This window comes from Eucalyptus grandis, chromosome 6, assembly GCF_016545825.1.
Source record: "Eucalyptus grandis isolate ANBG69807.140 chromosome 6, ASM1654582v1, whole genome shotgun sequence".
In the NCBI taxonomy this organism is placed as follows: Eukaryota; Viridiplantae; Streptophyta; class Magnoliopsida; order Myrtales; family Myrtaceae; genus Eucalyptus; species Eucalyptus grandis.
Genome location: NC_052617.1, coordinates 56,438,803 through 56,466,006, shown reverse-complemented (window position 1 = coordinate 56,466,006; position 27,204 = coordinate 56,438,803). Strand labels below are relative to the sequence as shown.

Genomic DNA, 27,204 nt, shown 5'->3' with positions numbered 1-27,204 from the left:
ATCATCCTACCTAGATTCTCCAATTGCTGATTGACTTAAACAAAGCAACCGAAAGCCTACTAACGAATCGATGAATCGCGCTAAACAATGACTCACGAGGCATCGCACTGTTTTGTTTTGTCTCAGTATGATGTATTATGCACACACAATCCTTTTTTTTTTTTTTTTTTTTGCTTCTTTCCAATCATTAACTAGAAACGTGGCTCAACCAGAGCATCTCACCCGCAGCCTGAAGAGTCGGTACACAACTGGACAACCAAAGTAGGTCTTTCTCCTATGCATTATTTGACAAGAAAAAAAATTCTCTCTTGGCCTTTCGAGACCCGTGATATTCTCTAGCCATACTTGGAGAATCTCCATTTTATATTGTCCTCCAGTGAAACTTCAGCGACGGTGCATGAAGAATAGTACTCCCTCTCAGAACCAAAAGTAGGCTTCTCCTTTCCATCACTCAAAAATCAATGCCCGTAAAGCCATCTTTGAAACTCAAATTCAAGATGGAATCAAAAGGCATGTTAGGTTGATCAATCAGTCACAAGAGCAGGCATCCGCTACCAAATTCTGGCAGGGGATACAGCGTTCCATTTTCAGGTTCTGGGAGATTTTGCAGAGTTCAGTATTCGAGCTTTCGCTTTTTCCTTTATTAAGCTCTTGATATATTCCGATATTCTGGACTAGATTTCGGTTGTGACTTCAGGACTGGGGAACTTCACGTAGAAAATTAGAAAAAGTTTTCCCGATGACAAAGAATTTTGTTAAAGATGTCCCCGTGTGGCTACTTGCAAAAAGATTCTCCCAAAAAGTGAAGCAACGATAAGTCCTTTCCTTCAAAATCACAGTATCAAGCACCTTATCATTCCAATTTCCTAATATTTCATTTAATCTGACCTAATAAGCATAAGAGGGATCCGATATCAAGTTATCTAAAAAAAAAAAATCAAGTGAGACGATTAATGAAACCGAGAGATGCCTAAATCTTTTAAAGAGAGATTAGATATCCATTGACAATTTGACAGAGAACTTGTGTATTTCATGATAGCAACGTTTGTAACAAGAGTCTATCCTCGATTCCTTTCTTTCTTCCATTATTTTGTACTAGATGTGACCCTTAATGCATCACTTCCACCTCTGTTCCATTTCCATTTCCATTCTGCATGTCCCAATCAACCAGTTAGAGTCGAAAAGCAGCTTTCCGAGCGAGTCAATGCGGAACCAGGCATTCGCGTCTCTTTTCTCATGGGGCTGCTTGGGGTGGATCTCGATTCCAAACTCCGCCTCAGAAGTTGTCTCATGGCGGAGATCAAGTGCACTGTAGGATCTGGAGGCGGCTCTGGGGACTTGAACTTCTTGCAGAAGTTCATAAGCTTGGTCATGGCCTCTTCAGTGCTCACGAGCCTCTCGGTTCTTACGATCTCATCCTTTATGGCTTCCGCGCATAGCCCGCATATCCATTTACCGTGATACCGTTCTCTGATGCGTTCGATATACGCGGGCGTGCATTCTTCCGTCAACCCACAGCACTCGCACATCACGAATTCCACCTCAATTTGAGCCGTGCCAACGAGTACGGCAGGTGGTTGAGTCTCCGGGGTCGAGATCACCAAAGGGTCACTGACCACGGTTGCAGACATGGTTAACACCCTGCGATCAATGTAAAAAACAGTTAAGAAACACAACACGAGGAAATCGAATCAATATTAGTGACTTCTGTTAATTCTGAGCCTAGTCTTCAGCTGCATCAAAGATGGAGCCTCAGGACAGGTGACTGGTCCCATTTAAGTACCCAAAATGTTTTCTTTTCATGTTCAAATTGATCGCAGCTGTAGCTTAAACTGTGGAAACCGAATCACACCGCAATTTTCGAAAGCAGAACACGGAATGGATTCTAACATATCCGAAATCAATCTCAAAGATTTGGCCAGTAGCTAACACGGGGAAGAAAAAAGACCAAACTTTTCACTGAGATTAGCAGGAGAAACCAAAAAACTGAAAATTAGAAACTTCACGAAGAAGTTCAGAAACGTCTTTACGCAAAAGAAACCACCTACTCCGCGGTTCCATGTTCATGATCGAAGTGAAAAGAAAAGAAAAGAAAACTCAAATCTCCAATTCTTCCAACTACCCTCAACCCAAAATCAGCAAAACCTACTAGAATCGGACCCAAATCGAGCTCGCGATCGGAAATTACCAGCACAAGCTAAATTCGAAAGAGAGACCCCAAGCCGCCGCCGGGCGTCCGCTTCCTCCTACTTTGTTCAATTTCCCAAAGTGGTCCGCCGCTGCGGCGAACCGAGAGACTCCCTCACACCCTGCGTCACCTCTCCTTCTCCCACTCGCCTTCTTCGATAGTCTCTTCTTCGGCGACGAAAGCCTCGCGGCACATCACAACCATCTCAAAAAAGAAAAAAAGAAAAACCGGAAGCTTCCCAGAATCCCTGATCGAAGGAGCAGTCGGCGAGAGAGAGAGAGAAGATAACTTTCGGATGCTCAGTCCACACGATTCCCTCAGACGCAGCGAGCAAAGATGAAGAATTTTATGAACAGGAAGGAAGTGCAGAAGAGAAGAGAAGAAGAGAAGAGAAGAGAAGAGACTAGTAGTAGAGTAGAGGGAGGCTCTCAATGATTAGAGCAATTCTTAAAGAGGAGGTCGGGGCGAAGGAATAGGGTGTGAATCCACGTACGCGGGGGGCCGTTTCGCTGTCTGCGCGGATCCTCCTGTCCGTCCGATTGATCGGCTGCCAGCTAAGCAGCACAGCAACGCAAGCACCCTCCCCCCGCCTCGCCTCTTCCGTTTTTTTTTTTTTTTTTATCAAAGTCGTTGCGGCAACGGACGCTTTTTCTAGCGAGTTATATTAGTGCTGTTTTCCCCTGGGAATTCCCTCTCTTCGGCGGTTGGCCAATGCGCGGGCCCCACGTGTACGCGTCGGTATTTTTGTTATTCTGCTCTTTTTTTTTTTTTTTTTGTTATACTGTGTAAAGCGAGTATTTCTAGGGAATTAATTCTAGAATCCTCCGACCACAAAAAAAAAAAAAAAAAGCAGTTCTAGAATCACTTATGACGAAAAAAAAAGAAGAAGAAGAAAATCGGTTTCAGAATTCCTAATTATATGGGGAAAACTGAACAATCAGTAGCTGAACAGGAGAGTGGTATCCCCAAGCGAAAAGACAACAAAAATTAGCCTGGAAAGAGAGAGCATGATTTAATTCGATGTATGATGCGAAAGACAAACGTGAATTTAGAATCTTTAGAGTTCCTACTGAAAATAGCATGACAAAATATTTTATGAAGGTTTTGAATTGCCGTTTGTATATATTATTTGTTAAAAAAAATCACCAAATTAGTCATGTTACGGTAGACGTCGACTTTCACCAAAGAATTTGGGTGCAAGTTTATCTAATGAGGTAAAGATTTTTCATCCGCTTTCTCGAAATTTATCATGTCTGTTGAAATATGAGGAGTGTGTGAACACAAACCCATATAAATAATGATTTGATGATGGATATATTTCATAACTCGTTGTTTGAGATTGAATTTGTTAACTGATCGCCTTATTCACGTGTGTATATTTTTCTTTTTTCTTTTTTTGCATGAAATCCCTTTGCAAGCTATACAACCGGAATGATCTTCTCAAGAAGAGCACATCGCCACAAGATCATTAAAAAAATGAAAATATCTTACTTTTTTCTTGTCCAAATGCATAAAAAGGAGTTAATTAAGCTGAATGATTGAACTATGGTCATGCTAAAAATTCTAAAATAAAAGGGGACCCCATGATGGTGGCGGTGATGAGGGCAAGGTGTAGTGGCCAGTGGTGGGGTTATCAATTTGGGGCTCACAATACTTAGCAAGCGATATGTGCATCCCACGCAAGCCAAAATTCCATCGCCACATTCTCAAGAAATCATACAACCACACCCATCATTTTTTTTGCCCCTTTCGTAACATCGGCATGCTCGTCGAAAATCTTCAATCGGACAATTTTGCAAAAAGGCGCAAATCACCCGATGATGTGTCGGCATCACGTGTCGAACAAATGAGCATTTTCTATAATTGTAAACCAACAATCGAAATTACTCGATCGATGTAATGATATCAAACAAACGTAACATTATAGCTACGCAGGAAGAAGGTGGATATGCATGCCCCCTTGGGGTAATGGAGATTCCTCAACGATCTGAATGGTGGAGAGAGAGAACTGAAGCCTCGACCAGTCGCAATCAAATAATTTGGTTTAATTAATGTGAATGGACCAAACACTGCTCGAGTCTCATGGAAAGAAAAGCAAAGTTGTGGAACATTATTGCGAAAGGGACTTGCACAATGCCATAGGCCAGCGGCCACACCACCAATCAAATCCCAACCCCACCCTTAATTCACTCATTTCTCATTCATTTCATTCTAATTTACGTTATTTTATTCTCGATTAAGCCCATCAAAATACCTTACATCGATTTACGAAGAAATTTGTATGTTCTTTATACACATATCATCTCACTCCACGTATTAGCTTTCTTGCGTGATATCGGAATCAGGTTCTGTCCCTTTTCCATATCTATATATCTTATTAATTAAATTTTCACGTGACACTCGTAATCTGAAAGTTGGTTTCCTCCTCTCCAAAGGGGTCGGTTTCGGTGTGAAAACATCCGCCAGTTTCACATGGTTGGGAACTCCCGGTGCACGTGAAACATGCAGAGTCCGAAAGTTCGAGGACATTTTTGGCGTGTTCTTCTTGGATTTGTTAACATTAAAAGGCAGATCCATGTACGGGTGGTATTCAGTGCTGCAAATGAGAAAACTGTCTTCTCAGGTAGCTTTGAGCTCTGTACACTGCACACATTGAAAGCCCGCTGCATGCCTGATTCGGTCGAGCATTCCCACGTGCCATTGTCACGGGCCTAAAGAGAGTCGACCCGAGAGGTTCCCATAACACCATCCTATCCGACTCTTCGATCGCCTTAAATGATACTTGAAACGTCATGAAACGAGAAAGCCCGGAATCGAAGAGACGAAAGAGAATTCGCATCACATATGTCTCGTAACTTAGCCCTGATCTGGATGCTGCAATTTAGCCTGTAGCACATGGAAGAATCGCCATAATGGTCTACGCACACACTTGTTTTCACATGATCTATATGAGATTATCCGACATCATTGCCAAGTATTTTAAACGTATAATTTATTATTTTAAATATTCAAACACTAATTTGGTCTTCTTCTTTTTTCCTTAACACTAAACATGGATATACTTTATTGATGAGGTAAATAATGATTCGAAGAGTTTTGAACTCAAGACCTTTTACTTTGATACCATGTGAAATTTTATAAGATTATCCTCAATTTTAAAAGTTTAAGTCATTAGATAAAGATATGGTTTAATATATAATTACTCCAAACAATCAATCTACACCAAAACAATGTTTGCCCCCACACAAATCAATTACACAATGCAAAAGCGAGTCAAACCCACATTTTAATATATAGCGTTCATGCTTTTGCAAAGATTTTATCTTCTTTTTGTTGGTGGAAATGAATATGTCATTTTTGTCCCCATTTGCTTGCGAAATTAGAAGTGCTACAGCTTGCGAGTCACGCGATCCCTCTTTTGTTTAAATTAATCATTGAAGGTCAACCAAGTAATTCCTTCGTGGGGGGGTCAGAAATTGTCGATGGTTGCTTGCCATAATAACCAAGCTAATCTAAAGAGAATGTGCACCACATGTTGAATCGTTGCCAACGGGGCTATCACCTTCGGGACCTGATGTGGGAATAGGAAGGTGACTCCGAATTACGTGTTAGTCACCATTTTATGCTTTATCCTAACAAGAGGGAGCGATAAACGTGAGGCCGAGGCCAATCAAATGATTATTCGAGCGGTGCGCGCTCGCTTTCTGTTCCCTTTCCCTGGCTAAGAGCCTGCCAGATGTTAATAAAAATTGTTTTGGGCTGACTAGGAAAGGAAAGGGGAAGGGAGAAATGGCATGTAGCAAGTGGATTGACAGATCAGAATGACACTTGGCAATCGGTGTTTTTTTTTTTTTAGTGTGATCGTGAAGCATCTTTTCGCGGGGATTTGGTTACAGCCACAACCACAAAGGGACATGGCAATCCTTTTTTCAAAATGATATGTGGATGCGGTGAGAGATCTTCTTTCCTCGAAAGCAATTCGAGTTTTGAGAACTCTTTCGAATTAGTAAGCATCAAATCGGAGTCGCCGAATTTCATGACCTGCTTTTGGACATCGAAAACAAAACTTTGTTGGTTGGCTTTAGGTATGCCTAGAACATTGCCAGACGATTTGGTTCTCTTTGACCAGTACGTTACTAATGGGATTCTACCTAAAATAAGAAGGAAGGAAGGAAGGAAGGATGGAAAAGTCAACTTCAACAGGAGACTAGGATACACAGGCAAAACACATCTCTTCTTGGCCGCCATACCAGGATTTTCTTATAGGATCACGACCGTCGGATTCCACTGAAAATAATAGAACTCTTATCAATCCCATCGAGACCGTGGCTTAGATTAATTTAAAGAAATGGATCTCCCTAGTCAATAATCTCAATAATCTATTTTCCACATGATTGACATGATCTTTATCGCTCGGATTTGATATTGAGAGGATCCGAATCTACTCATTGAGGATGAGCCTCGAGCATTCATGTGATGTGACCTTACCACCGTGTTAATTTCATCTCTATAAAAACAAATGCTTAGGGAAGTAAAATACGCAAGAGATTATTCGTGGTTAGTTCAATCAAAGTTAAGGTTCTTGCACCTGGCCCATGCAATCCTCTCTCTCTATTTAGAACACGCATATACAGGGTCGTCTACCTTTACTCGATAGCAGGCCAATTAAGTAAAACCATCCACATTCATCAGGCATCATCCCATCCATCGTTAAGACCATACATACAAGAAAAGAATGAAGTAATATTATAATATAAAGCCAACTTCCCAAGATTGAAGTCCGTCCACGGAAACATAATATCTTGCTTTCCCATTTCAATTATCAGTTTCCTTTCACATTCAGCCTTTGAAGTCATATCCAACCCCCAACACCTCATTAAATTCAGTTTGGAAATTCGTATTTTGAGTCGATACCGTCTCCTCTCTCTTGTGTCGTGTTGTGACTTCGAACCTCCCAACATCTCATTAAATTCAGTTTAGAAATTCGTGTTTTGAGTCGATACCGACTCCTCTCTCTCGTGTTGTGTTGTGACTTCGAATCCCCCAACACCTCATTAAATTCAGTTTGGAAATTCGTGTTTTGAGTAGATACCGTCTCCTCTTCCTCGTGTCGTGTCATGTCATAATTTAAGTCTCATCTCTCTCATGTCATGTCATGTTATAATCGAAAGGAATAGAGCTCGTGGGAAAACTGTACATCATAATGTTACTCTTATAGTTATGCCCTAGCCAGCTAAGTTAGCCACAACGCCAATCAAACACCATTTCCACATTCATACGTGCATCCCTCTCTTCCCATGTTTCTAGTTCTTTTCCAACAAAGCTATTTCCTTCATAAGGAGATTTCGTGCAACCGGTACATACCCCCATAAATCACGTTTCGACGTTTTCATCAATGGCATTGACTCCAATAATTTGCCGCAGAGTGACGCATAATAATCTAGATTAAAATAGATATAAAGAGCCGCAAGGATTATTTTACATCCTTTGAAATTTATCAGCATTCATCAAAAATAGCTTCCCTCAACATTTGGTCAGTTTGGCTTATTAGGTTAAGTTATTGCGCGCCTCAGAGATGCATCATGTCGACTTGGTCGTAATCCCCAACGAGTGTCTACCTAATCAAGAAGTATGAACACACAATCAATTTGGTCAATGGAGTAGCCGCATGTATTTATGTCTCGAAAAGTTCCAAGAACGATCCAGCATCCAAATAGAGATATTTAGTCGACACAACAAGTTGCAAACTTCATTCAGATGAAATGCAACAGACCAAGTCGAGGTCCGAGTGCGACGCTAACCCAACACAATAAATGCTAGGTCCTACTTTAATGGTATTGCCCAAGTTGTATAGTTATGATATGCGTCTAGATATGCTTCTACGATACCTGCACATTGATCAGGTGACTATCCATTCATTAAAATTATCATATACCCATCAAGACCACGACAAATCACTTCCCTTCAAATAGGGTTGAATTATGGAATTCTTCGCAGTAATTACCATCCATTTCTCGCGATCGCAAGTGACTTGGCACACTTACAAGCCTAAAAGGAGATTGTGTGAGTCAATGTACGCTGAACCTCCGTACAATTCTAGGGATTGAAATGCTAAAGACTCCCAACAAATCAACCAGTAACCAATTGGACTTCAGAAACAAATTTAAAATACATCTCGCGATTTCTGCAAAAAGGGATGGTACAGACGAAAACCAATATAATCGCATTTCCGAGATGTTATTTAAGTGACCAAGAAGACCGAGAAGAAAACGAAAAATAAAGAGATCTAATTTAAATCCAAAAACTTTACAATGGGTTAGCGTAAACTGTACTGAGGTCATACCTGTTGAACCTTCCGGCACCTTTGTTGCCGAGAAGAACTAAAGCACAACTACTAAAAACACTGTCAGTAGGCTACAGCTACTTTTCCCTCCATGTAGAAAGTAAGGGTGAAATTTGCAAAAACCTCGAGGTTGTGGCGTAAGGGTCATCTGAAGTAATGGATACTTTTTCATTCCCTATAATACAACCTCTCCTGTGTTCTCAGTGAAGCTATAATCACCTTTATCACCTACTCCTTCCTTCTCAAGTTCTTCTATGATCTTTTCAATCTGTCTTCTGTAGACCGGCATGAAGTGGTCAGCAATCATAGTTTGAGACAACCTGATTTTACTGTATAATGAACGCGGAGTAAGGAAAATCCCAACTTTGCTTTCCAAACTAGTGTCTGATTCACTCGTGTTAGGGGAGTCGCTTGCAGCTTCATCAGAGTGAAGGGTTATTAGATGCATGATCTTCCCTGGAGGGAAAAACCTGTGTGCTTCCTTCATTTCAGTGGCAGAGCTCTCTGGCTGTGCTTCACCCACCTCGGCCATTGCAGCTGCTTCTTCTTCTCTAAATTCCTTCTCCACATCCGTCTCCATGCCATCCCTCCTACTGTATAGATCATGCTCTAGTTGCTGCCACAACTCAACTTCAGTCAAATGGTCCTCATGCCTATTGTCACCGTTGAGGTCCTCGCCACCATCCCCATCAGCATCACCATCGGCAAGTCCATTAACTTCTTCAGAACACGAACATTCAATTTCGGATGTCCATTCAACCCCTTCAGCAGAAGATACAGGAAATTCGACAGTTCCCATCCCCGTGGCTTTGCGCTGGTAAGAAAGAAGAGCCTCGCCATTTGCTGTCTCAGAGCTTGAACATTCTAGGTTACTTTCCTCCTTGAAACTTGAACGAGAGGTAGTGGCTCGATGACGGGGACCCATGCATGACCATGACGATAAACGAAGGCTAGGACGTGTCCATGCAGCCTGGGCCATGCTCTGTGCTCGCTTCATAACCACCTTTGACATGGAAAACCACAGCAGAAATCACTTGACGCACATTGCAGAACATGCAAACAAAACACTCATGTTTTCACCCATCAACAGATCCATATTGAAACAAACAAATTGATACCAAGAGAGGATTACCTGAGTGCCACTTGAAACTGGACGCAAAATAGCTCCAGCTCCAGCAACTTTTGCTTTTGCACTGGCCATCGATGGAAGACGGGATCCCAGAGCTGACGCAGATCGATAAACAGTGCTAAGAATGCGAGTGCGCTCGATTTGATTCCTCAGATCATTCAGCCAAGCAGATGCAGTAACCTTAAAGAGATCAAAGTGGACTTTGAAATATTAGAAATCAGATTTTGGTCCAAGACGATGAGAGAGTATCGAACATAAGGTCCTTATTGTGCAAATATTATAAACTGGATTTTGGTTCAAGACAATGAGAAAGAATCAAACAGAAGGTCCTCCAGTGTTTGGCAGGCATTAATCACACCAGGAATATACTGGATTAATCACACCAAGAATATAACCTGATCAAGCACGATACCACAGATAAAAAGCTCATACGATACAACTAACACATGGAGAATGAACTTAATCATACGGGTCTAGCAGAAGTATAAAAACTTTACAACTTCCTCATTCCTAGATATTCTTAGACTAATTACTCTTAACTATTGTTCCAGTAAAAATGAGTTTCATGTAGGATACACCATAATAAAAGGGTAAGCTTAAAATGTGTTCCCCTGTTCTGCCTGTTTATCTCTAGGGTCACATGGATCAAGCTAAATACTCATGTAGAGTAGAGACCTAAAACCTAGCTTTCAATCAAAGTGAATCGACAACTCATCAAAGATACACACAACTATAGTTTGCATGGGGGATTAGTCAATAACTTCCTCAAACCAACAATGCTGAAGTTTATTCAACCATTAGCAGATCACCAAATGCATGAGAATACAGTCTTGATTTTCACTGTTCCCATCTATTGTGAAATTACGCCTTCTTAACTTTCTTCAGTCAATTGTTAAGATAAGCATTAACAATTGAAATATGAAGGACAAATCAACTCCTTTCTAGCTTCTTTTTTTTAATCTTTTTGGTCTGTAACTCCTATCTAGCTTTGCATGCCAAAAATCATTATAACCACTGGCATAGAACAGCCAATTGGAAATAGCACCAAACAAGTCGATCAAGGGCAACAAAGATGAGAAGAAATATTATTCCCACAAACTGCATGTCACATAAAACACTACCTCTGCTCGCAAGTCATCCACTGAAGCCGCTGAAAATGTAGGCACTAAGTCTGCTCCATTTATTATAGATGTGATAAAGTCATTGCCAGATTCTGCCAATTCCCACGTCATGCATGCAGCTGCCAATATTATATTCAGTTAATGCAGTGGACAAAAATAATTTATTGAAGAACAAGAATATCCCAAAACAAGTTGTTTCATCAAAATTTAGTACCAAGTAGAATAGAAAAAAATGTAAGGCTTCCACATCAGAAGAACCAACCTGGAGCAAATGTATAGCACGTAGCAGTTGATAATTCCTTTTGCTCACGCAAAACATAAGTTAAAATTGCCGCTGTGCCTCCACCCAAAGAATGCCCAATGATCTACCAATTCACAAAAGGAGTTACTACAATCTCTTTTCTTTAGAATTACTGCAATTAATTCGACCGTCACCATAATCACAACAAGAACATATATTACAAAGTTAAGGGATAAATGATGAAGAGAGCTGCTTCTAAATTCTGAACACTCATTTTCCCCTACAGATCTTGCATTTGATTCTATGAGGAAAGGAATGATCAATACAAGCAGACACTTACCTTGAGCTTATAATCAGGGTACTCCCCAAGTGCTTTGAGGAGACAAGGAGTTGCAAGCTTGGCAATCCACCTAGCAGCTGCAACCATTCCACAATGTGCATATCCCAGAACTAAGTTACTAACTCCCCCCTCATGTACAACACTGTGATGAAATGGTACCACAGCTCCAGTAACAGCGGTCAGAGTATCTTTAATGCTATGCGTTCCACGAATCACTAAAAGAAAACATCTTGTGTTGTGATCAACCAAAATGGTAAAAGCTGGCTTCAAAATCTGCAAAATGTATATGGACAAATCATAACCACAGAACATATACTGTACAGTTTTCGCTAATAGGCCAAGCTATGCTAAAGTTATCCAAGTTGCAAAGTAGCTTACTCCTGCTTTTGGTTCCTGAAGAAGTACTTGCTCTTCAGAGTACCCAGTCTCCTTTAGAAACACGGGGAAAGTCTTTTTGGAAAAATGCCAACAGAGAGTCAACAATTTCAGGAGATATCTAAGCTCAACAACAATTTCACGGCCTTTTAGCTGTAAGCTATCTTTACCACCAAATACGGTGCTAACTGGTAAGTTTCCCTGCAAAACGTGGTTGTACAATTAGAAGCATGAAAGTAAGGAAATATAGTTTTTCACGCCTCGCTCAAATCATGCCTAAATTTTAAAAAACTCAACAGGAAGAACTATGCTAATACAAAGTCTTCAATCGCAACAAGCACCCAAAGGGTTCAAGGATATTTAGTGTATGAACAAACGTGAACCTCGATGAGTTTTCCATTAATTTCTGTTTCGAAGCATCTTTATAAATGTCTTCCTGGCTGGCCTTCTGTCAAAATCACATTTCCCTCAACCTTATCCTCCATTGGAACAGCAATATGCATGAACATTCCGCAACAGAAGACTGTCAAGGCTATGCACATGATTCATGTTTGCTAACATCTTGCTACCCCATATCTATTGAGCTTAACAACCCCTTCTCAGTCATGATGAGATTAGATAGCATTCTATCCAGAAAAACTTCAGAAGTATTGTGTGAATCAATCGTACCTCCAGAATCCTATACGCTCCTCATCCACAAAAATCCAAATATGTCTACCAAATTGGCCCAGAAGACAAAATATTAAGCAATGTCAGTCCATGATTTTACACCTCACCGCATGCTTATTCTTACCTGTTCCTCTATTGCTCAAAGTCAATAAGTTCAATCACTCGGTTTTTGGCTTCTTCATATCTAACATCGTTCCATAGTCACATATGTTAAACATGTACGAAGCACTTCATTTCACCTTAAAATAAAGATGCATATTCTACTGGCCAGCACACCATAATGAAGTCTTCCATGTAAATAACAGAAAAGAAAGAAGCGACAAAGATCAAATGAAGCCAAACGCCGATTCGAAAACAAGCAAAGGAATAATTTTATTACCTGCCTCTTGAGAAGGAAGCTGATCCCGAATGCCAAATCCCCGATAGGCCACTTGCCGAGAGTCTCCGAGTAAGTGAACCTCAGAGTCTCCGACAAGGTGGCGATGGTCTCCAGCCAAGTGCCCGGCGCCTGGACGAGCCGGTGCGAAACCCGATCAATGCCCAGAGGAGGATGATCCGACCCGACATGACCGCCGTCGTCGTCGTCATCCCCCGACGACGCCTCCGTCAGTATCTTGCGATTCAAAGTGTAGTACAACAGAGCAGCGGCGCCGGCCGCGGTAGCCATGGTGGCCGTCGCCATGAGCCTGCAAATCACTCTCCCGAAATCAATCGCGCGTAACGGAAGAAGATCTCGATCACGCAGAGCGAACGAACCGCTCAAATTCCAAAACCGAAAAGAAGAAGAAGAAGAAGAAGAAGAAGACAACACTCGATTCCGAAAACGGCAACGGCCGCCGACTCAAGCGACGACGATCGACGAAACGGAGGAAGGACGGAAGGGGAGGGGGAGAAGGATTGAAGACCTGAACATGATGATGAAGATGATGATGGCGTAAAACCCTAATCATCCAAAAACCAACAGAGGAAGAAAAAGGAAAGAATGGAACAGGAGGAAGAAGGACAATCGTGTGGGGGAACCTGAATGACTTGGTCTGAACTCCAACCAGCAAATCCCCAAACCGCAGAAAAGCTTTGTCTTTCTCACTACGAAGGAATCCCACGAGAGATATGCTAATTTGCTCCCAGCATCTTCCTCCCTCCTCCCTCCCTCTCTCTCTGTTTCCGCGTTTTCGCGTCTCTCTCTTCTTCTTTTTTCCCCGAGAAATTGAAGCTAATAAGTTGATGAATTTTTTTGATTCGACGTGTAATTTAATCACTACATTTTAATTTATTTAATATAATTCTTAAAATTTTAAATTATTTAATATAATTCTTACACTTTTTAGTATATATTCTGTACGGTCTTTAAAGTATATAAAAATGTTCAATATAATTCCTATCTCAACTGTTTAAATATGTATTAAAAATTTAGAGATTATATTAGATAAATTTAAATTCAAAAACTACGTCATACATTAAATTAAAATTTTATAAATTATTAAACAAATTAAAATTTTAGAAATTAAATTAAATATTAAAAAAAAGGTTTAGAATTATTTACGTCATTATCTCTTTTTTGTTTTACCATTTTTGTTTCTTTGCTTATTGCAGGTTTTTTTTTATCTCGGTGGGGACGGGGATGGGATCCGTCACTTGATGATGCGGGGAAACGCGGCGTGAAGCAATCTGCCGGGCGTGCCGGCCACGTGGCTTCAGGAGAAGTAAAGAAAACAAACGTGGGGGTTGGGGGGAAATGCGAAAGATCGGATGTGATGGGTTGAGTCGGCGGCGTGATGCGAAAAGTCGCAACCGACTTTCGACTTTGCGCACCAGATTTAGAATAAGTCTTGACGCCACGCCATTTTTGAGGAATTCGTTCTTCTCCTCCTCTTTTTTTTTTTTTTCTCATTGCCTGGAGAGCAGAAGATCGCAATGTCCCGCGTTAAAAGAACAGAATTCTGACATCTCGCGACCTCCCAAAAATGAAGTCTCATCCGACGATGGTCCAATTCGTTCGTTGGTGCCTCGATACGCAATTTTTTCGTTTTTGATTTGGCACCTAAGATGTTTGCCCTTTTGCTAGACATCATAACTGCAATTGACCCTGCAGTCGAACCTAATGCAGAGACTTTTGGATCACACCTCTTTCGGGACCTCTTCTACATGGGATTGATTCATCGAGACATTATCAACAATTTTTAGACCAAGTAGCCCAATGCGTCACTCGTTACGGGATTATATATTTTGACCTAACAGGAGACCGATGCACGCAATAACATATCCCCACCTGTTTTTTTCTTTTCTTTTCTTTTCTTTTCTTTTTTAATCTGCGTAACGCGACAAAGTACCACTTGTTCGTGTTCTCTACATGATAAGGTCTATTTGAAAAAAACCTGACTAATACCAAGTCAAAGAACCAAGTTAGATTTCACATGAATGAATAGGATGTCTAGGAAATAAAACTCAAAAGAACCTTATGACCCTATTGATGAACCGACCACTGGTCGTCTATCTATGTAGATCTTCGGTATGAATGACGTTTTGTGTTCTACAAAGTTAAATTGTCTACCGTTTATGTTTAGGTGTACCTAGCTAAAAACTATTACGTAACGTAAGGTAAATGATCTGAAAACCAATCACCTCTACAGCTTGGCCGTTTAAAGATAAAAAGGAAACCGAGTAGATCGAAGAGTTCTTACTCCTGCTTCCTTACCATCCAGCACGCTTTAGAATTGTCAACTGAAACTAGAATTTCATGAATAAATGTTACAAACTTTGCAATAACAGAGATGGGAAACTAACAAAGGGCATCCCCTGGATAATTGCAGATAGATTCCGTAAGATCTTTGGAAACATGAAATAGTCAGGCATGTATTTCTCAAACAGGTTCATCCCACGCTTAGTCGCGCTCGCTAATTGCAGTCAAGTGCTCATCGATTTCCTCAGTGGACAAAACCCTGAAGACTGGATTATCACTCCTCACCACTCCAACCTACAAATAAACATTAAAGGACTTATCATCCGATAATAAAAGAGCTGCATCATAATTGTCATTTCCGATGGAATAACATGTTCCACAAACACAATATGAGGACTCGTCTTGCAAACTGGATGTCTCATGTCATCACAGGAAAAGCATGCATTTCAACAGCTTCTGTTAAAAAAATTCTCGACAAAGCTCTTCCACATCAAACCAGCCTAGGTGTAAGTTCAGTGTTACTAGCATGGCTTATACTCATGATGTCAACTTGACAGTGTGTTCTCATTGCCATTTCCATGCCTGCCTTTACAAGAAGATTACCATTTTTATGTATTTTATACAAAGAGCATGTAACTGCCACTGTGAAAGGCAGGTCTAAGAGGAAGACTAGGAAGTGATCTTTTGCCCTATTTTCCATGTCTAGCAGCTGCTTGCCACTAACCCATGTACCATTGGAGCAGAAGTGAACTATACTGATCCAAAGTATGCAAATGTTGAAAATTTGAGAATGACTACGATCTGTCGCCAACCATCCATCAAGCAAAATATGTTCAAGCAACAGCAGGGAAACAACCCTATCTACCAACACACATAACAAACAGAGATGTACCTCAATCTCATTCGCCTTAAAATCCTCTTGTAGAACAGATTGCAAGGCTGAAATTGCAGTCTACAAAGAAAAGGTACAACTAACATCAGACCTCAATTATAGAAATGAGCAAACTATGAGATAGATGGAACGATAATTTCAATGTATGACTCTTCCAACAAGAACATTTATAAGACACATACATTTGAATAAGCTTAACAATGAATCATCCATCTGCTATATTCACAAAGAATTTTATGACTGGGAAAGGAAAAAGTCACTCTCCTATTCTTAAAAAATTGTAAGAGGGAGAAAGAAAACCAAAATCGGCACAAAAAGCACCTAATGCATCCTCCAAATGAATCTTACAAATTTCAAGAAAAACATCTACCTGCACAGTCTCGTCGTATGAAAATGCAGGATCATTCTTCATTTTCTTTTCCAAGAAATTAATTGCCTCTTGCTCTTTTGATCCAGCACTCGTAGCCTGAAACACATTACAATAAACAATCTGATAAGCTCTTAATATCATTTGGTTCAGAGACATTATAATAAGAACTAATCATTTGTCCTCACATGAGGCATCATTATGGGCAATGACATAATAATGGTCAATAAAAACTTATAATTCAAATTGTTGTCTAATTCTGCCATTGACAGCAGACATATGACTATTCTCTTTGTCATCAGGAAACCTACATATCCACTGATAGCTATGCAGTAAACCAACCAGATAAGAAGAATACATGCAGTCCTAAAGCCCTAAATAAAAAGAAGTGCTATTATCTTCTCCACTTGGTCAAATTAAGAGAGAACCGAGTAGGAGTGATTTACACTGAATAACATATCAAAGAAGGGTACATTTACGGAGCAGTTCACTTCACTGCACCACAAGTCAGAGACATGGAATAGAGAATAAAATTAAGGGGGTGTACATGCACAAAAAATGTTCTCCAGTATAAGCATCAAGGCACATGGATGATATGGATCAACACATATTGTCTATTTGGAAGAATGTTAAGACAATCTCATGGACATGAGCTACATTCCAAGAGATGGGTGGAAAAGAGATTGACACTGAAAACCAGACAACTGAGATGGTGATGCATATTCTGGGATGGCAGACCATAAAGTGCCCATATTACATAAAACCACATCAATATACATCTGTTGAACTTCCTGTAGTGCATGATGCGAGGCTATGAGACGAAATAGTGATGGACAAATGCAGCAAAAACATAATATACCTTATGTCCAAAGAAGTGGCCAGCAGGGTCACATTTGTATAATCTCGGTCCAAACTCTTCATCAATGCCCAAAACCATTGCAACTTCCAGCAACAACAACAACAGAAAATCACAACAGAAGAGTAGCATCAGTTTGCATAAAAAATAAATTATCACACGGGATACAATAAAATGATCATTAGAAAAGAAAAACAAAGGGGGCGTTTTGAAGCACGTGAAGAGCACCATCAGACAGAATCAGTCAGCAGAGGAATATAAATAACTGGGAGAATGAGTAGAGACCAACCTACTCCCAGTGGTCTCATATAAGCATGCTGAGTATAAATCTGGGACTTGTCTGCTATCCTGATAATCAAAAGAACACAAAGTAAGCCAAATGGGAGAATACAGAGCTTGTATGTCTTAATATATAACCCTTCTCTTTTGTTTGACCATATCCATAGTCTACCAATGGGAAGAAGCAAACACTCAATGCCAGTATCTTGCAGGATCAGACAGACTATATAGTACCAGTTTCTCATTTTATTTAAACATGCGACTAACCATTTTGCCAATGCATCCACAGGCATCTCATATCCATTTCTGAAGCGGAACTCAGCTGCCTCATTTCGGGCTTGCTGAACTAAGGTCCTAGCATCAGCTGTAAAACAACGTTGCCAACGTTACAGAGGCTACAAAGCAAATTTCAGAAGACAAAATTGCAATTGATCCCATGCCAATAGTGTGATTAACATGCAAGACACCAGTAGCCCATCAACATATGTTATCGATGATACAGCAAAAAATTGATTTATTGTCTGCATTCAGTTAAATGTGTCTTCATCTCTAAGTAGCTATAACCTTTTCTATCTTAGCACTGGTAGTCATACAACTAACTACACAATTTCTTCTACACAATGGACTTCTTGTCTGTCTTGAGAAGAATGCAACTTTACCATACAATCGAAACTAATTGTAAAAGCATCTTTGTCAACACGAAATAATGTACATGTCTTAGCTCCAGATGCCACACACTACACAGCTCGCTTGCCAGAGTACCAAAAACCCAGAAAGCCATTAATTAAGCTTGTACAACCTCTCAGGCAAGCAAATTTTCACCATATAGGAAATCAAGTGAAAAAAACAAGGGCAACAAACCTGTCATTCCAGTAGCTAGCAAGCCGAGGAACTTCGTGATGGGAAAAAGGTGCGTCACGCTTGTCTGATCCAGAAGCTTGTCCTGTAAAAGAAGAACTCCACGTCAGAGAAAAACCCAACAACTCAAGCTTCAAGACCAGCCCGGAAACCAAAAAAAAAAAAAAAAATCCTAAACACGACACTTACCGGGACCTTCTTCTGAGTGACCACACATACCGAGTCCTTCCCTCGGACACCGATCGAGGTGATTCCAGCAGCCTTAACCGCCTTGAAAGCATACTCTGCAAGACATCAGACCAGAAAACACTCAATCCAGCCGATTCGAATCAAAAAAACCAACGACCGAAATTTGCAGATCTCATTCTAATTCGGCCAGCCCAGGCGGCGATGGCTAGGAATCGCGAAGGCAGTCATCCGCGAAGCGGCCGAGGGAGGAGCGCCTCGAATTCGATTCGGTTCGGTTCAATCTACTCGCTAGGGCGAGACTGCGAGTGCGGCGAGAGTGGAACGGACCTACTTGGAAGAGGCGACCCTCGGGGGAGAAGATCGTGATGTGGCGATCGTATCCGCCTCCGCTGCCGCGACTCATCTTCGCTGCTGCTGTTGCTGGCGATTCGACGTCTTCCTGCTCGAGGGTTCCTTCTTCTTTTTCTTTGTTCCTCGAGGGATGCTGCTGGAGTGCGCAGAAAGAAAACCTTCAGTCCCGGCTGGCTTCAAAATGAAAGCGAAAGAGGTCAAGAGGCTCGAAACGACTCGTCGCTTCGGGGCGTGTTTTTATTTGCGCTTTGAGCTTGGAGAGGAGGTGGAGTGGGCGACAAACCAACCGGCGGCCCAATTGCCCAACCGACCGGACCGGATTAATTGACGGACGTCGAAATAGCTTCTGACGAAATGAGATGGTCTGGGCCTGGGCTTGGGCTGGGCTGGGCTTGGTCTTGGTCTGGGCTGAAGATCTAGACCAGATCAATCGGCGGGCTCGAAAGTCTTAGTCCAAATCCTATAAAAATAATAATAAGAAAAGATTATTTGTTCGTGGAATGATCAGGCCGAGTGGGCCTGAGATCGTGCACTTCCTATGCCCTGTATTCCATATTTTTGTGCATGTGTAACTAATTACAAGCATCCAGGCATAATGCTTGATATCATTTGGAAAAAGATTAACGAGTGCATAGAGAGTAGTACAATGCTCAATGAATAGGTTAGGCCAAGTTATGCTAGCTAAAAGGTGAGCAGTTTCAAGTTCCATACAGATTCTTCTTGAAACCTACCCGCTAAAATAGATTTATTATATTTTGGAATCTTGTGCCTACTATACATATCTTGGAATCATAAACTTACACTAAATCGATTCCAAGTTCTACTCAAGTTTCACCTATATATTAATTAAACAATTGCAGTGAATCATCACTTTTAATAATCATTACTTACTATTTATGATCCGCTAACCACAGCTAATATTTAGACACCGAAATAATGTGAAACATTGACTATGTAAAAGTCTCTATCACAAAATAGAAACTCAAATTAGTGGTTATAGATTATAAACTCATTATTGAATGCTATGGAGTACCATAGGATAATGCATAAACATAGACAAAAAAATAAAAATAAAAACTTACTATAGATTCCACCCACCTATAACCTGGAATATATCTATTCAAATAAGTTCACCGATTTTTGAAACCTGAAACCTAGAACCTACCATATATATCTCGGAACCTAAAATCAGACAGATTCTTAACAATCATATTCTTCAGTTCCAATTTCTACCATGAGATCATGTTCACCCCTAACATTGGGGTAACGTAAGTATTATCTCATGAAGCTTATTTTTCAAAATGGGCCACTTTTGCCTTTTTCTCGATGATTTATTTGTGAAAATTTAACAATAGCAAAGTAGAATTATGAGTCAATATTGGCACATATTGGTCGATTTAGGCATTTCACATGATTTATAGTATAACTAGTTGAGCCACAAGATCAAAAAGAGCAAAAAAATTAAAATCAATAGTCACTTCAAACACGCCCTCAAGCTTCTAGCATCCCTTGAATTCGGAGGTGATTTTATTTATTTTTTTCTTTTTGCTTTTTCTTGGTTAAGGTGTCAGCTTATAACTTTTCTTTTTTATCGGTCCTATTTTACTCTTACTCTAACACTCATTTTCAAATTTTTGTTTTGCCTCTTTATAAGGTATAAGAGTCGAAATCCATAACTAAAGTTAAATCGTCCCCATCCCAATTCCTTTTGCCTCGAACCTTCCATCTCTCCCTTTTTATGCGAGAAGAGTGGTCATTGAGGCAAATCACATTAGCTACGACTGTAACTTATTTTATCTCCTTTTGTTCTTTTTCTTAGTTCATGAAATTACAACTCTTCCCAATTTGGCTGTACATGAACAAAGGTAGTTGGCCTTTCCCATCACCCGATGCCAGATGGTCATTTTCTTTGTCGAATGAAATGAATAGGGCTTTAACCAAATGAGTGGCATGCATTATTAGTGTGCTGTCCTACCTAGTAGTGATTTCATATCAAAACGATCACTTTATCTTTGTCTTATCACTGTCTCTCCCTCCTAATCACCCTTTTAAAAATTTATTTAATCTCTCATTCTTCTTTTCTTTTCTTTTCTTTTTTAATTTATGTATTTAAACCATGGGTGACTCATCTTCGTTGCTGCTGCTTCTGCTGGCGATTCGATGTCTTCCTAGTTCCTCCCCTTTTTCTTCTTTCTTCCTTGAGGGATGCTGGAGTGCGCAGAAAGAAAACCTTCACCCGGACTAGCTTCGAAATGAAACCAAAAGAGGTCAAGAGGCTCGAAATGGCTCGTCATTTTGGGTCGTGTTTTTGATTTGCGCTTGGTGGAGTGGGTGACCAGCCAACCAGCCCAATGCCCAACTGACTAGAGCGGATTAATTGAAGGACGGGAAAAGATTCTAACTTAATGAGATGACTTGGGCTTGGGCTGAGCTGACAATTTGGACCGGATCAATTGGCGTGCTCCAAAGTCCTTGTTCAAACCCGATCATTCTAATGAAAATAGATTATTTGTTCGTGGAATGATCGGGCCAAGTGGGCCTGAGATTGGACGCTTCCAATACATCGTATTCCATGATTTTGTGCATGTGGAACCATAAGCATACAAGTATAACGTTTGATATCATTAGGAATAATTTCAATGAGTGGATAGAGGGTACAATGCTCAATGGGTGGGTAAGACTAGCCTATGTTGGGTAAGGGTGAGCGGTTCTAAATTCCATATGAGTTTCACCTAAAATCTACTCACTCAAAATTCCTTATTTTTTGGAACCTATATCAACCATGTGTCATGGGCTAGACACGAGCCAGCCTTTCTCACACTCGACTCACAAAAAGAGAGAAGCTTTGGATTGTATTTCACTCGTGAATGATATGAATACAATGAGGGAGGAGCCCCTATATATACAAATATAAGCAAACTGTATCCATAGATCCCTCCTCGATCTAACGGTGGAGATCGCATCTCCCCAACTATCAACTACCCGCATTTATTACATATGTGTATAATTACCATATCACCTGCCCCAGGAGTATTCTAGAAGACTCGAGAAAACCCTAAGTTTTGGGAATACAAGCTGAGGGTCGCTTCTTCACGAATAGGTCACAGCCGTCATTTAGAACCTTCTTGGATCAGGCTTTCCTTTCGGGTCGTGACACATGCATACCTTAGAACCAAGAATGTCTAGGTTTCAAGTTGGTTCTAGGTTTTACCCAAATTTTGCCTATATTATTAATTGAATAATTGCAATAAATCATTACATTTAATAATCATTGCTTGTTGTTACAATCTATTGACCATAACTTATATTTAAACACATGAATAATATAAAATATTAACAAAGTAAAAACCTTGTTCATAAAATGAAAGCTTAGAGTGATGATTCCATAATGCCATGGAATACTGTAAAATTACAAAGACATAAATCAAATAAAATACAAAAAATTGTTCCGAGTCCTAGAACTTGAAACCTTCCTATCAAAATAGATTCCCCAATTTTTTAAATTTAGAACTTACCATGCATACTTCGGAACCTGAAACAGGACAAGTTCTTACCGGTCCTATTCTCCGATTCTATACGTTCTCATGCTCACCCCTAACATTGGAGCACCATAAGTATTATCTCATGAAGCTTATTTTTTCGATTTGGCAAATTATTCCGTGAAAATTTAACAATGGTAATGTGGAATTATGAGTCAATATTGGCACATTTTGGTCGATTTACGTATTTCGCATGACTTATAGTAAAAACTAACAGAGCCGCAAGATCTGAAAGAGCAAAAGAATTAAAATGAGCAGTCACTTCAAACGCACCCTTGAGCGTCTAGCGTCTCTTGGACTCGGAGGTGATTTTTGTTTTATTTTCTTCTGCTTTTTCTTGGACATAAAATGGCATGCCCGATTTGCCCTAGATTTAAGGTATCGACCCTCAACTTATTCTCTCTCAATTTGTTCTTTTTCTTGATTTATGAAAGTCACAGCTGTTCCCAATTTCCCACTTTGTGGCTATACATGAACGAAGGTCGTTGGCCTTTCCCATCGCCCGATGCCCGATGGTCATTTTCTCAGTCGAATGAAATGAATGTCTTTAACCAAGTGGGCGGCATGCATTATCAGGACGCTATCCCACTTAGTAGTGATCTAATATCAAAACGATCGCTTTACCTTTGTCTTATCGCTGTCTCTCCGTCCTAATCGCCATTTTAACATTTCTTTAATTTCTCATTCTTCTTCTTTTTATTTATGTATTTAAAGCATGCGCACTATCATGGCGCTTTCCTCGCGGGACCATCGAACGTTTTTCACGTCGAATACGCCTATGAGCCTCCATTTATGTGGCGGTACAAACATGATCATGTCTGCTCCACGTGAGCACCTAATCTATATTTATAATTATTTGTCTGACTTTGTTGGATTTAATAAGGTCCATAGAGCCTTCATTTATGTCACTCTTAAGTACGTAAGCACTTGTGGTCCACATATATATGTTATCGAGATATGTCTTGAATTATTTTTTATGTTTGGTGGATTTATTAAGGTCCATAAGACGTCAGCAAAAGACCCAATGACATCTGACAAGATAGAGTCCTAGTGATATGTTTGACAGCCCGTATTGAGTAAGGAAAATTCAAAGTGGATTTGCAGCATAAATCGATAGGATCAAAGAATATTACATGGTAGATCGGATAAATTTGGATTGGGTTACTCAGACTTATGAAAAAATCAAAAAGGGATAGGCTAATTCTAGACATTGATGATATAACAACGCTTGGCCATGATTAACTATCCGAGATATGATTACAATCCCCATAAACAAAAAGCCATTGAAGAGACAAAATCATTTGCCTACAGGTAGATAAAATAATCGTGGTATTTACTTATCCATAATTGTATTTGAAGTCAAATTTGCGGCGGATCTTATCTGCCTATAATTCCATTGTTTTAAGGCATATCAGTTGCCTCCAATAACAATTTGAACATGTGGATGGCACAAATAACTGTAGATCATAGGGATCACAAAACATTTTATTCATCCACATGATTTATTAAGATAGACTCCCTCGATATTGATCACAATTCAACTTTGCATATGAATATTGAACTAATTATCTATAACTAGCTTTTTTTTTTCCTGATGTATGTCGATCATGTGACATATAATTTGAAGATACAAAGGGCGATCGATTTTAGGGTGGATCAATTCTCATCTTGTAACCTAGAATTGAATTGAGTAGAATCGGTTTCCAATTTGTGGAACCAAGAATCAACCCACTTGGTCTAGTTTGGTCCTAGAGTTAGTTCTTGATAAGGTGATTTCTTCTTCTTCTTCTTCTTTTTCTTTCTATTTCTCACAAGTGGGAGTTTCCCAACATGAAAGGAAAAAAAGCAATTTACTACTTAGAATTTGCTTTGGAATAAAAAATAAAGAAATCTTGACCGATTCAGTCTAAGTGATCTAGTTTCTTCCGTGACACCAAAATTTCAAAACATATAACTATATAACATATTTATACCTCGTCAAAGTTTATTAATGAGAAAAATTAAAAATCCGTCTACATGTAACGGTGTTGACATAATGCTAATATAAATATCTAATGAAACTTAAAAGTTTAAGATAAATATGTAATAATGGATATGATTCGGAGATTTCAAGTTTAGAGTAAATATGTCTTAGTAAGTGTGGTACGGGATTTTAATTTTATGACTTTTTCCCTTTGTCTAATGAAATGATATCATGTCAATGAGGACGGTAGTATCATATCCAAAAAAAAAAAGTGGACGGTGGCATCGCCCACATACTTTTTGACCAAGGTACCCGGACGAGTGAATACGAAGCTTTCACCAGGACAGAAACAAAAAGAAGGGGCGATCTCACATCAACGGACCCATCCCCAGCAACATCCGTAGAAAACCGGGGCCGTCGATCCTGCGGCGGGCGTTTCCCGAATGGACACGTCCCCGAGCATCCGACGGTGGACGAGAGAGACAGGGAAAACTTGGTACCGAGTTGCGTCGTACTCTGTCCGAGCGGAGGGGGACCACCTCGGATTCCGTCCGATGAGGGACCACAGCGTGGTCCGCGATTCACCGGATCGCCTGCTGTCACGTTTTTAATTTGACTATTGATTTGCTTATTATGACGACACAAAAGCAGGGGCCCCGCTTGACAGCGACGTTTGTTGGCTCGACTTCCTTTCCGTTCCCGTCCCTTCGCTTTTGAATCTTTGCCTGGACACGGGTCCACGGGCCCAAACGCACCGTGACCGTCGATGATATGAAATTCTCGTCTACGGATCCGATGCGCCCGATTTGCGTGGGCCCGGATTTGTCCTTCCTTTGCGCGGCCACCTAACCCCACCCCAAATTGCGGGCTTATTATGCATAATTACTCACTCCCTTTAGTCAACATATTCTCTTTGACCCGTGATTAATATGATTATCTTGTATTTCATTACCCACATTTATTTAACCATTCTCGTGTGAGTGAAGCCTAGTCGTACAGAATTGCTAAAGTCCATTACAAAAAGGATTCATAAATTTTGTTTCAATACGTAACATGATCTCTTAATTGTAACTTAATATGCAATGTCGTCTATATTGCGGGCTTATTATGCATAATTACTCACTCCCTTTAGTCAACATATTCTCTCTGACTCGGGATTAATATGATTATCGTGTATTTCATTACCCAAATTTATTTAACCATTCTTGTGTGAGTGAAGCCTAGTCGTACAGAATTGCTAAAGTCCATTACAAAAACAATTCTTAAATTTTCTCCCTATATGTAACATCGTCCCTTAATTATAACATAATATGCAATGTCGTCATTAAATTTTTGAAAAAGAAATATATTGTTTGGACTCTTGCTACACATTAAATTTAGTCTCTCAATCGTATAAAATATTCGATGACAAAATTTCATGGACTCCATTGTAAATTAGGTCAAAGGTTATGAACTAATTATGTCATTATCCCTAATGTTAATGCTCAAAGAGAGTGGCTCAATCAGAAGTCAAACTCAAAGCCATGGCAGCTCCACAACCGACCAGTTGCCCTCATCTCCTCACATGATCCTGTCTTTGTTAGTTGTGGAATCGATACATTGCTAATTGGTGCTTAGGGACCTTTCCTAATGGGCCCATTTAGACACTAATGGGGAGGGGTTATACCTGATTTAGGCAACAAGTAACGGCTTATCCTAAGAAAAGAATGTTGTTAAACATAACTTAATCATGTGCCTAACTTGTCCGCTTAATCATGCTGTGCGTGGAGGATAAAGCGCCGGTCCAGATGCCAACCCCTCACCAAACACAATCCCCGCTAGAATCCATTCATAGCCCCATGCACTTGCATTATTATTATTATTATTATTATTATTATATGATGATGATGATCATCATCTAAGGAAATGACATCTTAGACCATGAGAAAAAGTTTTGGAAATTGGTTGCTTTACTAGTATTTCGCTTGAATGAAAAACATCATTCTCTTATTTGTGTGATCATAAATCATTATATTTACAGATAAATGTTTCCTCATCAATTTTTTTTATATTATATAAACTTGTGCATCAAAATTAAAAAAGAATGATAAAAAGCAAACACAGTTAAAGAAAAGCTAAAAAGAAGATTGGCATAATCATTTAACATAAAATTCAAGAGATCGGGTTTGACAACTTTGGAGGAGAAAGTCTACTGCCCACTCCCGAAGAAACTTTAGTAATTGTAGTTGTAATTTACACATGATCTTTTATTTTCTCTTAGAATTTTTAAGGGCTTAAAACTGTCGTTTTAATTTACCTATAATCGATAGTGTCACTAAAAAGGCCCTTCAGTCCTTTGTTAAGTTTTGAATATCAAAGTTGTATCCTTATTTCAACAGAATTACTTATGGAAATGGGCTGGAAATATTTAAAATAGATTTTCTTAGTTGATTTGACTACAATTTGAGCATACTTTCAAAATTATCAGAATTACTCAATTACATTATTATAAAAAATAACAGAGGTCATATCAATATTTTATTATCGAATATAATCGAGGCACTATTATTATTCATTCTAAAGTATATTTTACATTTTTCACAACATGAATTACATATAATTGAGGAAGAATGTGGACCATCGCTCCTTTAATCACCAAATTAGCTAGTCCGAAATAATCGTTATTGGTCTTTTTCCGAATTATCAGTTGGGGTCCACGTGTAATATTCTTACACGCCAGACCGCCATTAATAACGTAGTCCCCGAGCTCTCCAACCTGTCGTCTTCATCACTCTTCCAACCTCATTTCCGAAGCCCAAAAGCCAAAGCCTAGCCATCACTTTCT

The 27,204-nt window shown here is 39.8% G+C and overlaps 3 protein-coding genes across 4 annotated transcripts; all 3 read right to left on the bottom strand.

Moving 5' to 3' along the window:
• Positions 1-950: 950 nt before the first annotated feature.
• On the bottom strand, positions 951-2,626 carry LOC104450977. The gene is made up of 2 exons (XM_010065721.3): positions 2,189-2,626; positions 951-1,641 (listed from the first exon to the last, which is right to left on the bottom strand). The coding sequence occupies exon 2, from the start codon at positions 1,629-1,631 to the stop codon at positions 1,164-1,166; it is 468 nt and encodes a 155-aa protein (XP_010064023.2). The 5' UTR covers positions 1,632-1,641; positions 2,189-2,626; the 3' UTR covers positions 951-1,163.
• Positions 2,627-8,388: 5,762 nt separating this feature from the next.
• On the bottom strand, positions 8,389-13,596 carry LOC104450976. 2 transcript variants are annotated; one of them, XM_018876610.2, is made up of 8 exons: positions 13,312-13,596; positions 12,786-13,092; positions 11,741-11,938; positions 11,363-11,635; positions 11,044-11,146; positions 10,782-10,900; positions 9,664-9,840; positions 8,389-9,534 (listed from the first exon to the last, which is right to left on the bottom strand). In XM_018876610.2, the coding sequence occupies exons 1-8, from the start codon at positions 13,317-13,319 to the stop codon at positions 8,707-8,709; spliced, it is 2,013 nt and encodes a 670-aa protein (XP_018732155.2). In that variant the 5' UTR covers positions 13,320-13,596; the 3' UTR covers positions 8,389-8,706. The 2 variants fall into 2 exon arrangements, with proteins under 2 accessions (XP_018732155.2, XP_010064021.2); XM_010065719.3 differs by having other exon boundaries at positions 13,427-13,596.
• Positions 13,597-15,044: 1,448 nt separating this feature from the next.
• On the bottom strand, positions 15,045-19,105 carry LOC104450975 (proteasome subunit alpha type-6). Its single transcript, XM_010065718.3, has 9 exons — positions 18,855-19,105; positions 18,528-18,622; positions 18,342-18,423; positions 17,748-17,844; positions 17,491-17,549; positions 17,205-17,287; positions 16,349-16,444; positions 15,979-16,038; positions 15,045-15,380 (listed from the first exon to the last, which is right to left on the bottom strand). Exons 1-9 carry the CDS (start codon positions 18,928-18,930, stop codon positions 15,288-15,290), a joined length of 741 nt encoding a protein of 246 aa, XP_010064020.1. The 5' UTR covers positions 18,931-19,105; the 3' UTR covers positions 15,045-15,287.
• Between the last annotated feature and the right edge of the window lie 8,099 nt (positions 19,106-27,204).

Bases quoted from the DNA above. Each gene is read 5' to 3' on its own strand.
- LOC104450977 (XM_010065721.3), bottom strand. From the start codon at position 1,631: ATGTCTGCAACCGTGGTCAGTGACCCTTTGGTGATCTCGACCCCGGAG.
- LOC104450975 (XM_010065718.3), bottom strand. From the start codon at position 18,930: ATGAGTCGCGGCAGCGGAGGCGGATACGATCGCCACATCACGATCTTC. The intron at 18,424-18,527 runs GTAAGTGTCGTG...CTTCTTTTACAG, and splicing joins TCACTCAGAAGAAGGTCCCG to GACAAGCTTCTGGATCAGAC. The intron at 17,288-17,490 runs GTTGGTCTCTAC...TGTTGCTGGAAG, and splicing joins TATGAGACCACTGGGAGTAG to TTGCAATGGTTTTGGGCATT.
- LOC104450976 (XM_018876610.2), bottom strand. The intron at 11,939-12,785 runs GTAATAAAATTA...CACGTTTTGCAG, and splicing joins GCTTCCTTCTCAAGAGGCAG to GGAAACTTACCAGTTAGCAC. The intron at 11,636-11,740 runs GTAAGCTACTTT...TACATTTTGCAG, and splicing joins TTCAGGAACCAAAAGCAGGA to ATTTTGAAGCCAGCTTTTAC.